This window comes from Lates calcarifer, linkage group LG3 (assembly GCF_001640805.2).
Source record: "Lates calcarifer isolate ASB-BC8 linkage group LG3, TLL_Latcal_v3, whole genome shotgun sequence".
NCBI lineage: Eukaryota > Metazoa > Chordata > Actinopteri > Centropomidae > Lates > Lates calcarifer.
In genome coordinates, this window is record NC_066835.1 from 3,257,656 (window position 1) to 3,271,548 (window position 13,893).

At 41.0% G+C, this 13,893-nt stretch overlaps 1 protein-coding gene across 1 annotated transcript; it reads right to left on the minus strand.

Moving 5' to 3' along the window:
• Nucleotides 1–4,845: 4,845 nt before the first annotated feature.
• On the minus strand, nucleotides 4,846–13,479 carry LOC108900312 (terminal nucleotidyltransferase 5A). The gene is made up of 2 exons (XM_018701311.2): nucleotides 12,961–13,479; nucleotides 4,846–6,534 (listed from the first exon to the last, which is right to left on the minus strand). Exons 1-2 carry the CDS (start codon nucleotides 13,114–13,116, stop codon nucleotides 5,509–5,511), a joined length of 1,182 nt encoding a protein of 393 aa, XP_018556827.1. The 5' UTR covers nucleotides 13,117–13,479; the 3' UTR covers nucleotides 4,846–5,508.
• Between the last annotated feature and the right edge of the window lie 414 nt (nucleotides 13,480–13,893).

The window sequence follows — 13,893 nt, forward strand, 5'->3', positions numbered from 1 at the left end:
AAAGGGTTCACTTTAGTTTTATAGTTTTAGAGGAGTGACATTTATTCCTCTTTGAAACTACAGGGATAGGAGTCAAATTTCTTGTGGCACAGATATTTCACATAAACCTCTAGTACTATCAGGAAGAAATGTTAAAATGATTCTTAATATGCATCAAAGAGATATTTGTCGACGTTGACTTTGGAAACAGCAGTGGAGAAAACTGTCTCACCACAAGGTCCATTCAGTAGCTGATTCCAGATGTTCACATATTTTCTGAGCAGTTATAAATCATCATCCACAAGATTTGCATCATCCATCCATTTGCCACACTGCTCATCCTTGAGGCTGGGGGCTGGAGTCAATCGCAGCTGACACTGGGCAAAAGGTGGGCTCTGGGCAGGTCATCAGTCAATCACAGGGATGACATTTAGAGACAAACCACCATTCATCCACACATTCACACCTGCTGGCTATTTAGAGTTGCCATTAACCTAACCTGCATATCTTTGGACGGTAGAAAGAAGAAATTTAGGCAAGGCTCATATATATAGCCATTAAATGTGCTGAGACTCATTAGGTATCTCTCTGTACAGATGTTTGCATTGTCAGTGGTGGAGTCTGCCATCTCAACACTGAATTCAAATGGCATTCACATGCATAAGTGATTCATAGGAGATTTTGCAAGCACTTACTACTGAAAATTTGACAAGAGAAATTGCTGGTGCATGCACATAGTGCAGGGAATTTGTGTGTGTGCACATATGACATATAATGATATAATCTGAAGGAGCATTTTGAAGAGGAAACACATTTGCATTGGTATAGCTACTGAGATAACATATTTTTATCATCCTGTCTGTTTCTTGACATGAGTTTCTCTTCTTCATTTGTTTTTTGTTTTCTGCTTCCAGTGACTGATAAACACGTCATTTAGGACAGACCACTAGGACTTTCTAGCGGTAGAACTTAAGACATTCTCAGTATTAACACCAGTAACCACATGTGTTGCCAAATCAAGCAGAACCACAAAATGTTGACAGCATATGTCTTGAACATGGCACACTGCTTAAACATCACACAGAGGTTGGTGAGTTGGACCATCTTAGGACTTCAGGGGTATTAGATGTATAAAGTTGCATAATGAAGAATGAAGAATGCATACAGTGTACATTTGAATAACAGCTAAAAGGCCAGTAGATGATGGTAGCACCCTATTTCAGTGTCACTGATTTCAGACAATAGCCATGATGTCTAAATGATTATTACAGGAAGATTATTATCTCAGCTGCTGGTGTTTCCAAGGTCAAGAATTAATTGTTAACCTCCGATTCTGATAACTGATAATCTTCCCATGAATGAATCATACATATTATACCTATATCAGCTCAAGTGAGTAAAAAGGGAGGGAATACATTTGCTAAATAGATTTTTGTAGTTACTAGATTTTTATACCTTCACATAAATGTCATGCATTTTCACTCTTTTTGATAGAAATTTCCCAATAAACATGTTTTTAACTCATTTTGTGGCACAGAAAAATGCAACCAAAGCCAAGGTGGATACATAGTTTTTATTGCCCACTGTATGGCACAGGCAGCCCCTTTGCATTTCAGGACAACAAATAAACATCACCATGGTGAAGCCGTTCTGAATATCCACAGATCCTACAAATAGAAGTACTGTGAGTTCCTGGGACTCGCTTGCTAACGACATGATGATGGATGGAGCAATGCCACCCAGTCCAGTAAAACAGCTTTATGAGAAAAACTTCAGCACCACTTCCTTCATTCTTCAGCTGTAAAGACTGAAATTAGTATCAATCTGATTCAATCATTCTTGAATAAAAAGAATTTTACTTGTTTTTATTATATCTCAGTGTTGGATTTTTGCACATATGGTACTTTTATGGAACTTCATGTGGATGGTGGCAACAAAACTGGGAAAGCCTAGTTACTTTCTATGACATGAAATATGTCTTTTGAATTGTTGACTTCCTCTCTAATTTTCCCCAAACCCCATCTCCCATGATAAATATTCCTTTAACTTCCTCCTTCAGGCATGCTCTTTAAAGTTCACTGCGTTCATTTTTGTTTGAGAAGACTCAGCCATCCGTGTAGCATCTCATCTGAGAACAAATTTCTTTTTCTGTTACAATGTCCCCAGGCACACAATATACCCAGATAAGGAGCTGAGAGTTGACAATGGTGAACAGTTTGTTACACTGGAGACCACTCTTGGCTCCACGCTCATCCTGACCCTCCCCATCATCCCCCAGGTGGGATCTGTCACCACTAAAGATGATATTCTCACAGTCTAATCAGCTGACGTGCAAACCTACCGCATCCCTGAGCAACATGCACACTGCAGCCATCCAACACAGATTACTCTTCACAGCAGAGTGACACAGGAAAGAGGGATAAAACGATAACAGGACCTTTTGAGCTCCAATGTCTGTGGTGGGAGTCGAACCCTACTAGGGCCCACCCAAGTAGACTGGAGAAGATGGGGAGGGGGGTGAAAAGGCCAAGCTGTTGAGAGCTGGTGTGTGCTGTGGAACAGTATCAACCACAGTACTTACCAAAGTGTCAGATTTATCTGTGGTATTTCTCCAATAAAAACACAAGTGTGGCTACCTTTCCGAAAATTTTAGATGCATGATGTAGAAAACCCATCAGCTACTCTTGGCGAAAGTGTGTTGGTGCATGAAAAAAAGAAAACATTTTGTTGGCATAAAGCCTTCATCAAGGTTTGAGATTTTCATTGTACCACAACCACAAGCTTCCAAAGCATCTGAATTTGTTCATGATAAATGAACTCCTTGTAATATTGTATGAAAAACAAAACCAAGAGTCTAAAGCCATGCCAGGTACTTTTTGAGGCTGTACAGCACAGAAGCAATAGAGCTGAACGCTAATGTTAGCATGCTAGTATACTCACACAATGACAGTGTTATGTTGTGATTTGATGTTGATGTCAACCATTTTCACAGTAAATGTTGCAATTAGGATTAAACACAAGCAAAGCTGAGGCTGATATAAAGTCATTAGTTATGCAGGTAGTTGCTCATAAACCAAAGCACTGGATAAACTGAAACTTTGACTGTGTTTGACTTATCATTCTGTGGGGAACATGACTGTCTGTACTAAATTTAATAGCAATCCAGCCATGTAAATCTAAACCAAATCCAACTTACTTGTGGCTGAGGAAAAAATGGCCACATTTTCAGTCTGGACCTAAGTTGTGGATTTACAAATCATCTTTGGAAAGTGCAATGCAGAATCACCATAGCAATGATCTCTTCTACTAAAATAACCATAATATCTTTTGGCAGTCGAAGATGAAGGATACATTCTAATCTTAAGTGACTTTATCCATCACTGATAAAAAATATATGGAGATTATGTCCTTTAGCCCAGGGCTGTAGTTACCACTAGGAACACCATGGTAATATCCTCAATAGTGTTTGGAGGAATTTGATCATAAACCAAAGTAGTAGTTGACACATGTCCACCTGTTGATGATGCTAAATGGAAAGTGAGGGGATCACCAAAGTTGTTACCGTTAATTCTGGGGGAGACATAAACATCTGTACTAAATGTCATGGAAATCCAGTGACTAGTTGGTGAGATATTTAACTTGAAACCATAAATGTCAACCATGAATTATGAAAGGCAATCCATAGTAGTTGTTGAGATATGTCAGTCTGCACCAAAGTTGTGATGCAACAGTGCAACAGATCAACACAGTCATCCACAGAGCCGTGCCACTAGGGTGGCTAAAAATTTAAAGGAAGGTTGAGATTACATTTGAGCAAATTAACCTCAAAGCATTTACAACTTGCAGTAGTTTGTTAATTAATATTACACTTTTCCAGAGAAGCCCTCTGGTTGACTCTTGAGGTCTCTTCACCAGGCGCAATAATCACTGGTTTGTTAAAGATAAAACAAGCTCTGTCTCAGTTGCAACTCTAATACGTGTTTATTCCAGTGGAACTCTCCAGGGGTGTCCTATGTTTCCTTAAGTGTTTCTGTAGCAGCTTGGAGACATGTCTGACAGCTAACCCAGGGAGGGAAATTTCCCATGTCGCATTTATATCTCGCCCCCTTAATCACTCTGACAGATGCTTTCCTTGCAAATTAACTTTTATAAAGAAATCAGTGAGTTCTTCACTCCAGTGTTCCAGCACTTGCTTTATGGCCAAGTGCTTTCTGTCTCCATCAGAAGCAATAGTAACCAGGTGTGTCCCAGCTACATGCCATTTCATGCTCTACTAAATCTCAAGAAATCATTCCCCATGCGAAAGTAATTAGGATAAATGTCATAGCGGGAGGAATGTTGATCTAAGTGAGGATGAAATACTGTACTGTTTTGATCATCCAGGAAGTGAAGTGCGGGAATGCATCATTACATTTGCTGAAAAGCCAGCAGTCCCATTTCACCACCTGGTCCTCAGCTGCCCCCTTAGAGCTCAACTCATCCAAGACAAGCAACAGCAATCTCCCCTCTCTCAGTGAGGCCAAGGATACCTCTTGTCGGATGCACAAGTGGAAGGAAATGGCTAATGTATAGGCCCTGGCTCAGGGGAATCTATTTCTTGGGGGAGAATGCACAGAGCTTGAACAAGTGAGTGTTTGTGTCAGGCCAGTCAGTGTCTGGCTAATGGAGCATAGACAACATACTGTGTTTGTGCGATTGAGAAAGTGAAAGACAGATAATGACAGAGACCTTTAGCAATGCAGAAATTGAGGCAGTGAGATACAAAGAATGGAGATAAAGTATGCATTCATGACAATGTCCAGACTAAACAGTTTGTCCTCATCTAACTTCTATAGAAAGTGTAAAGAAAGACCAATGTACCACATCTTTACATTTTTGTCATTTTTTTAATGATTTAAAAACAAATACCCTGACCCTTGATATAGAAATGTACAGTAACCTGGATGAAAAAGTTTCAAAAACAGTTCTTACATAGCAATTTCTATAAAGACATTGGTCAGTTTCAGGCACTTGGAACCACATACAGTCTTTGTTGGTCATGCTACACAAGAAAGTATTTCTTTGGTCCTTTTTCCCTCCCAGTCAGGTCAGCTGAAACCACAGACAGAACAAAAACAGCTTTCTGGTTTCGCACCAAGTATTTACATTTCATTAAAGACATTATACACAAGCCTCCATCAGACAAGAAACAGAACTAGAAAAGTTCCTCCGTCACACATCAACCCTTCATATTTGTCCATGCATGTCCACACTGGTTATGAAATGACAACAGAGTAAAAAGGTACAATTATAATGGCTCGAATTAGATTTTTTTTTTTTTTTTTACAGCAGTATTAATCAATATAACTTAGTGGAATGGTTTTGTTATACGATTTGGCAAAAAAATATACATTAATTCCTTTTTGTCCACATTGGCCCTCAAAACAAAAAGCCACATTGCTACAGAGGTACCAAGCACCCTAATGAATGCTCAGCTTACATCGATGTAAAGTTAAAACGGAAAGCTCTCCAGACATCCTAAGTCATTGCTCAGCTACAAGGCAGCCACGTTTGATAAGAGTTACTGCATGTGGCCATGGGTGACTGAACCTGTGCCACATAGTAATTGCTGAAGTTGACGTCTCTGACATAGGGAGCGGGCTGGTAGTAGCAGGTGATGTTGGACAGAGCAGGGATAGCATTCTGTTCGGCCATTACGCGCAGAGCCAGGGCAGAAATAAGTGCCAGCGTCTGTCTGCGCTCGTGACCCATCAGACACACAGTGCTCTCATCCACCACTCGCCTCAGCGTCACCAGGTACTCATAGCGCTTGTGCTCCATGCCCGCAAAGTGGTTCTGCAGATACGCCTCCAGTTTCCTCTGCTGCTCGCTTATGTCGGGGAAGTCGATGAAGAAACGCGAGCACATGTAGCGCTGCATCTGTTTCATCTGAGCCTCAGAGGAAGGCCGGAAGCCTCGTACCAGCAGGTGGCAGTACTTGAGCAGCCCACCTCCTCTGATCTCTTCTGGGCTGCGGGTGGCGATAGTCTTGGAGCAAAGGTGACCCAGAGCCTCCTCAAAGTCTCCATACATGCTCTCTCCCTGCACTGTAGGGTGGAAGGTTTCGGACATGGCCGTCTCCGAGCAGCGGTCAAAGAGCAGCAACGAGTCCAGAGTGATCTGGAAGGAGTCAACACTGAACTCAAACTGCCTTCTCAGGGAGTCCACAAACTTTAGTTCCACATTCTTGCCAGTATTGTTGGACAGCGAGATGAGGCTCCAGCGGTCTGTCTCGTTGCAAACTTTCACCAGTTTCTGCACATACGCCTCCTTCAGGGCGAGGGCTGTGATTCGCTCCCTGCACACCCCTTCAGGCAAGAAGTCCACCAAGCAGTCCAGCACCACATCTTTCACCAGCCGGAAGGTTTTGTCATCAGTTAGATTCAAGCCAAAGATGAGGTCCAGGTCTTTATAGCCAAGGCCATTGTCCTGGTGCAGCACATGGCTGGCTGCCGAGCCATTCAGCTTGACGTCACGTACCACCACACCCTGCTCCTCCAGCCGAGCCCTGACCACCTGAAAGATATAGAGACAGGGAGGAAAACTAAGTGATGGATATCCACAAAATAGACAACAATCAGAGGAGACTGACACAGAGAACAAGTTTGTACATGCAAAAAAGAATCTGACGTGCTGTCATTGGCAGATAAAGTCAATTTGCAAGTTGTTTCTAAATACAAAACCTTGACAGAGTGATAAAATATTTTTTGAATAATTCATTGTGGATAAATGCAGAAGCTACATGCAGGGAAAGCCAGGTGAAGCAGGTCGGCTTTCAGTACATTGCATGAGGACACTTTGTCAACAAAGTGGCTTCTTTGAGGCTGTAATCCACCACTCAGAGAATGGTTTCCATTCCAACCATAACCAATCATGTTGCCTGAGGGTGACAATGCCCTACATACTGTACAGTACACCTTCAGTGAGCTGAGCACCCGATTTAGCTGACTTGCAGTATAATGTACATCAGCACAACAGAGATAAGCTGTGGAATATGACAAGTCAGTGCCTGTCTCCTGTAAGAGACTCCAAACTACACAAGCTGTAAACTTTTAAACTTGTGACCTGTATTGAGAGAATGTGATCCCTCTGCTGTCGTATAAACACTTGCTGGCTAGGGAAAAGGTTTATCTGGTTATTGGAACACACACCGTGCATGCACTGCTGCGATGCTTGGGTAAACTGCTGAGCTACAGACAGCTGAGATGTTTATGCTTCCTGTCTGTTACATCACTCAAATGACACCAAGAGGGGAAAAAAAACAGCAAAACAAGGCCAATTCTGAGGCAATCCAAAACACAGCTGTCCATTAGATAACTCTCATTGGCCATCAGGATCTGCTGTTGTTGTACCAACTATCAATCTAGGTTGGCAAACACTATCCAGCCAGCCAGGCAATCCTATCAGAATCAGAAAGTTTCTAACTAAATTATTAAATCTAAATTTTATTCTATAAATAATGCTAACTCCAGTCAAGGAAAACACAAGATTACAGGGAGTAAAATGAGCAAGGTACTTTTTATGATAAAATTATTTTTCCCTCCCTTTGCCTTCACCTGCTGCATTCTCATTCTCATTCTTGCAACAAACCATACTGGGTAAGTGAGTGTTTCCATTACATTGAAAGGTCATGATGTGAAAGGACTGACTTCAACGTTTTTGAAAACAATTGTATTCGATTTCTTTCTAAGAATACCATTAGAAGATTTTACATCTGTGCATCAAATAAGGAGCTGGACTCTAGCATGTTTAGCCTAGCTAAACACAGGGGATACAGCCAGCTTAGCTCTCTCCAAAATAAAAGCAAACACACCTAAAAACATCTCTAAAGCTCACACAAATTACTGTTCATCAAAAAGTAGAAGAACACAACTTGGCCTAAAACCACTTACTGAATTTATTTATTCATTTCTGTTTTTCTATCTTTTGTAGCAATTATGTTTTGTATGTATTTAGCAAATCATATACAATGTGTAAACAAGACACCTTTAGAGTTGGTAGACTTTTTTTTAACTTAACTTAAACAAAGCTGTGCTAGCTGCTTCCTCCACCTTCCAGTGTTTACACTAAGGTCAACTACCACATCTGGTTTCTTACACAGACAGGGAAGTATTATCAGTCTTTGTAACTCACAAACAGATTGGTGTATCTCCCAATGTTAAAACATTCCTTCAAAACCAAAAGTTATGATGACACCTAAATTTTTCTGCCAGTTTTCTGTCATCTAAACTCTGGGAGACCCCACAAGAAACAAAAACACTTGAAAACTACGCAACCAAGCTTAGCAAAAAAATAAAATATAAAACCTCCATATAACTCCAAAATCCAGTGAGAAAAGGTCAGATGCTGTGTAAAGTGAAATTACACATGGTTTCACAATGCACTGGACACACTGCATAGAAGTGGAGTTTTTTTTTTTTAACTATCCAGCAAAGGGAAACCCACAGCAATATTTGCTCTGACCTCACACTTAAACAGTTGGTCTGAGTTAACAGCACATCATAATCTGCCTGTCTGGGGGTCCCGAAAGGAGTGTATGAGGAAGCACAGCCCTGCCACCCCCACCATCCCCCATCCCAGCACTCATAAAATAGGCTTGTACATTTCCCACATGACGAACCAGCACCTGGTGAGCTGAGCAAGGGGAGACACTTCCGCTGACGTTCGAGCAGAAAAGCCTTGTAAAAGGAGCCGCAAACACACCAGACTGTCTGGTGTTGACAACGCCTTGGCGACACATAACAGTCTCTCCGCTTTCCTTCTCCAGTCTCAATAGTTTCCCTGAGTATTTCATTTAAGCTGTGGCCTAAATGTGTTTTTATTACAGCAGTTTGAAATGACCCAGCCATTTACCAGCCCATAGTCCCCTGGACGCCAATAAGAGCTCTGGGCAGTGAGTCAGATCATCTTTCTGCCAAGGAAATGGCGACAGCGAATGAGAAGTTACGAGTCCCTGACCTTCGCATCCACTCCAAAACTAACCCAGCCAGTCAGTCGTACAGTAGCTTGGCAGGCGGCAGGGGACGATGATGATGATGGTTTTTCCTCTGATTTGAAAAGCTTCCTTGAATTTCCTATGCATGGGTGGTCATTTCACCTGAGTGCTCAGACCAGACTGAGTCACGGGCTGAAACGTGATGCTGTTTCTCCTCTATCTGATGCATGTTTTCAGTGAAGATTTGTTCATCTGCCTTAATGGTTCACAGACATTTCACTGTCCCAGACCCTTCATACTTTTTATGGAAATTATATGGAAAATTATATAGAATTATATTCAAGGGACCCAGTTAATGATGTTGTATTAGATTTGTTGAGCTAGCCATGTAAATTATAACGGGCGGGAGTTAAATCTATGGTAAGAATAGTTATCCTTATATAACCTGCAATTGTGTTAGTGTCTTATGATTTAAAAGTAAAATCAAGCTATTCACCATTCTGTCAGTTGTCCCTGCAGCCAGCTCTACATTCCGCAACTCAAACTATATCACATTTTTTATAGTACAGTGTTGAACTTGAAAACTTTTGCTGTGTCTGTTACTGTACATTTTATCCTACAGAAATCAACTGGCACACAGGGAGGTGGCCATCATTTGGATTCTTCATATTTTACTTATTCAGTTAACTTGTTGATTTTATCTGTCATAAGTTGTATTTCCCAACCGAAAAGTTTGAATGATGTTTCAAAGAAGTACCAAGTAATTTATTGTTTATTTATATTTATTTATTTATTTATTTAGTTGTTGGTCTAAAAGTGGTGACTCCAATTTTACTTGATCCACCATTAACTGCTATCCATACTTTTTGACCCCTATGACGCATGAGGAAGTGCAAGAAACAACAAACAACTGATGATAAAAATCATTACAGAACAGTCTGAATGTTCCCAAGTTACCTTCTCTAGGGACTACTAGAAGCATGTGGTGTCTTCATGTTGCTCAATTTCTCAACAATAGCCTAGTGAGGAGTTAGTTTACAGTCTGGTGAGGGCCACAGTGGAGTCAGGCAACTGGTTTTCACTTACCACAGTGATACGTTGTCAAGCCTGACCCACAAGCCCAGTGTTATTACAGGCACTAATCCACTCCTCACATTCTGCTCCAACTCCAGGCCACTTACTACAATGCAGGAGAGTGGGAGTACTACTTCCAATTTAAAAAAAAAAAAAAAAAAAAAAAGACAATAAAAAGCACAATGGTAAAACCAGGTCACTGAGAAAAAAGGAAGAGACCCATCTCAAATATGTACTGGAGACACAACACTTAAATATGATATTCTGTAGAGCTGGAATAAGAGACAGCCCTCTTGGTGGCCAACAAAAACACATTGGCCCCCATACCTCCGCCCCCAACACATGAACCCACACAACAAATTACATAACCTATGACACACTCTTCAGATATCTGTGTTAATCATCAAGTGGAATGATGCTAGCAGGTATTTACAAAGGGCCTCTGTAGGTATGGCCTGCTGAGGGAACATGTACGTTCTCCAATTATTCCAACTGTGGGTTGATAACTGTCGACGTTAAGTGTCAGTAACAGTAAAAGTTTTCCTTCACGGCTCCCATGGCTCACTCAGAACCAGACCACAAACAGATGTTATTTAAATGTGGCCCTCAGACAAACCCACCATTGAGAGGGGCTCCTCTGACTCTCTGGGAGTGTGAGCCATTGGTCACCTCACCCAGTATGTGACGACAGGACAGGCTCCGAAATCATCTCTATCTGTCTCAGGTAGAAAAGTTCTGTCTGGTGTAAAAGCTAAAAATAAATGACATTAAAGGAGCAGACTGGTGGTTTCGCATGTTTTAGCACATTTACCATGAATCATGAATACCTCATATTACTGTCAACCATTTTCCAAAACATATCATAGTGGTTTAGAATCTTTCAGTGTGTTTTTCCTTCCTTCCAGGCAGTCATTGGTTTCCATTCATGTCCATATGGTATGAAAATCAACTTGCAGAAACTCGAGACCTGGCTGACATATTCCATGACAGAGAACATGGCATCTGTTTTTATTTTGTCAAAATAATTTTGTCGCTGCATGGTGACAAAGAGCAGACTTTTCCTATTAAATTTGTACTAACAGGTGGATTATGCTAATGAAATTCATAAGTGTGCTTCCAAAGAAATAGTTAGTGATAACTGTAAAGTGTAAAGTATGTGTGTGATGATATCAGAAAATAGTGCAAAGGTACCAGACATAGCAGACACCTGACACAGGGATTTTATACCTATGGTTATTCTCCATGAATTGAATACACATGATTATAATTTTAAAAGTGATATTCTTTGTTTTCATACTATGTTAGCAAGTTTTTGCACCACTAAATTGAACTTAACCAATAAAGAACTTGTGTTATAAAGTAATTAATGTTCAGGCAAAACCAACTCTGGGTTACTAAATTGTTTATTTTTGTTCTTTCAGTCAGGCTACATCCAGCATGCTAATGTGTTAGCACTCAGGCAGGCCAGACACTGGAGACAGAGAAAAGACGGTGGTGCCTCTCATCAGATATTGTGTAAGCAGTGGGCTAATTTAACAAGAGCTGGTCTTTGAAAGCTCCTTAAGCAGTGCTCTGGCTCATGGAAAGAAAAATGTTTGGGATCCCTGTTGTCTGCTGAATTTTGTAATGAAGGAAAGACATTAGTGGGGATGTTCAGTGCAGATGGTAGGGCCTCCTGATTATAGAGGACCTTGAAATGTTATGTGTGTCTGAGGGTCTTTCTTCCCCCACAGGATCACCACAGAAAATATGAATCACTCGAGTGAAATACAAACCTGGATTACAGGCAAAGACATTTAAATAATGTCAAGGAAAATTGCAGCCTATTCCCTTTACGTTTCATTCCTAGTGAATATACTCGAGCTAAGTCATTATCTCTCCCTCGTTTTCACAAGAGCTGTGAAAAAAAAAGACTGAAGGAGCAGAGGCATTAGTGAGCTAGTGGAAAACTGTGGTCATGGTGTTAGATCATCCCCACTCTTATGTCTGTGTTAAGAGTATGAGTGATCAAATGTCTTTTTAAGTGTAATCAGCTCTGCCACAAATCTTCACCACTGCACAAATGCATTTCACAAAAGCAGTGGCAACCTATGTGTCAACACACAAAACTGAGATGAGCAAGGATGATTTTATCTTCACTGTTAAAGCAACGAGTGAATTTATTTTATTTTTTGAAATTTGACATCCACTGAAAAGTGTTTATCTTAGCATAAATGTATTTAAAACGTTTTATTTTTAAATCCACTAATGCAGAGACATTATTACTGATTTTCTGGAAGTAACTTCAATGGTGTGAGAATTTTCAAGTGTACTGCAACAAAAGCCCACAAAGTTACTCATAATTAATCAGGGTCCGCTGATTAACGTGTTGAGTATCTGAAACACACCTTTCTACTTGTCAAAGTGGAAATATATGCATTGTTTGGCTGTCAGTGTGTGCCTGTGCGTGCGTGCGTGTGTGCGCGCGCGCGCGTGTGTGTGTAAGGAGGGGGCGCGGATTTTCTTCAACCCGGTCAGCACCTTTCATAATACTGTAAAGACAGTTTTACTCCTCTTTTTGCTTTATTGACAACTTTTCGAATAAAAAAAAATGATATACAAGGAAAAACTGTTTCCTTACAATGTATCAACAGAAATCATACTGTAGCCTGCATTAAAGATGTATATTGCTCAGGGAAGTAGCGCTATAAAAGAAGTTATGGATAATGTTTACATACCTTACTTACCTTACTTACTTACTTAAAAATACTCAAACAAGTCTAAGTTGCAGTATTACTTATAAATAACGTCATTATTTGTCGTATTAACTGTATTATTTTTGTTTAATCCACGTTTTTATTCCCCTACTCCATCACTTGTGTCATATGGGCTTCTGGAGACTTCAGACGTGTGATGTAAATATGAAATAACAGTTGGATGGACCGTGATCTCACCTGAACGATCTGTCGGGGCTGCACGGACAGTGTGGGGAAGTTTCCGCGGCCGTGGATCGGGACGCTCTCTCCCAGGATGGAGTCCAAACGCCGCACCTGATCCCAAGACAGCACGCTGACCCGCCGACTCTGCTCCGAGACATCACCGGAGGACATGACGACCGGACTCAACGGAAAGTCCAGAGAATGCGTTTTAAGTTCTATGCAATCAGCTGCGATCCCCCCCAGAAGAGCAGGTGATGTTTGAGTAACGGAAGATGAGGCGGAAAACACAGACAGCACCGGCGCGTCTTTCTCAGTCTCCTCTTCAGGGACAACTTTCAGAAACCTCCAAAATGCAATAAAGTGATGGGAAATTTTGGTAGAATGTCGCACATGTCCACAATAGAAACTTGGAGTCCCTCTCTCTTCCCCTCTGTCTCCACTCACTCTCTGCTCACTGCCTCTGGGCTCACACCGGGTTTTTACCGAGCTGGGATTAACGCGAGCCTCCCTATTGGCTGGACAGAGATTTATGAACGCTTCAACATACAGAAGACTACAATCAGCCTACACACGGACACACACACACACACACACCCCTACTTCCCATGCGTCAGATGGCAGGTTCAAGGACTGTAGGAAATATGGTAATTACTAGTTGGGCGCAATTAAAAGACGCTACTTCTCTTGAACTGAGCACGTGAAGTTCCAAGACCAGCTGTCCCGGGTTGCACACTAGATCTATTCTAGTATGTTATATACATGGGGGGAATGAAGTATGTTTTGAAATACTATAAAATAAACTGAGCAAACAACCTAACAACTGTTATTACAATCTGATTCAAAGGTTTCTTGGGATGGTTGGGTTGGTGCATGAGAATATTACATATTCTATTTCAGCCTTTACTTGCAAGATTTATTATAGAATAAAATGATCAAATGCTGTAGTTT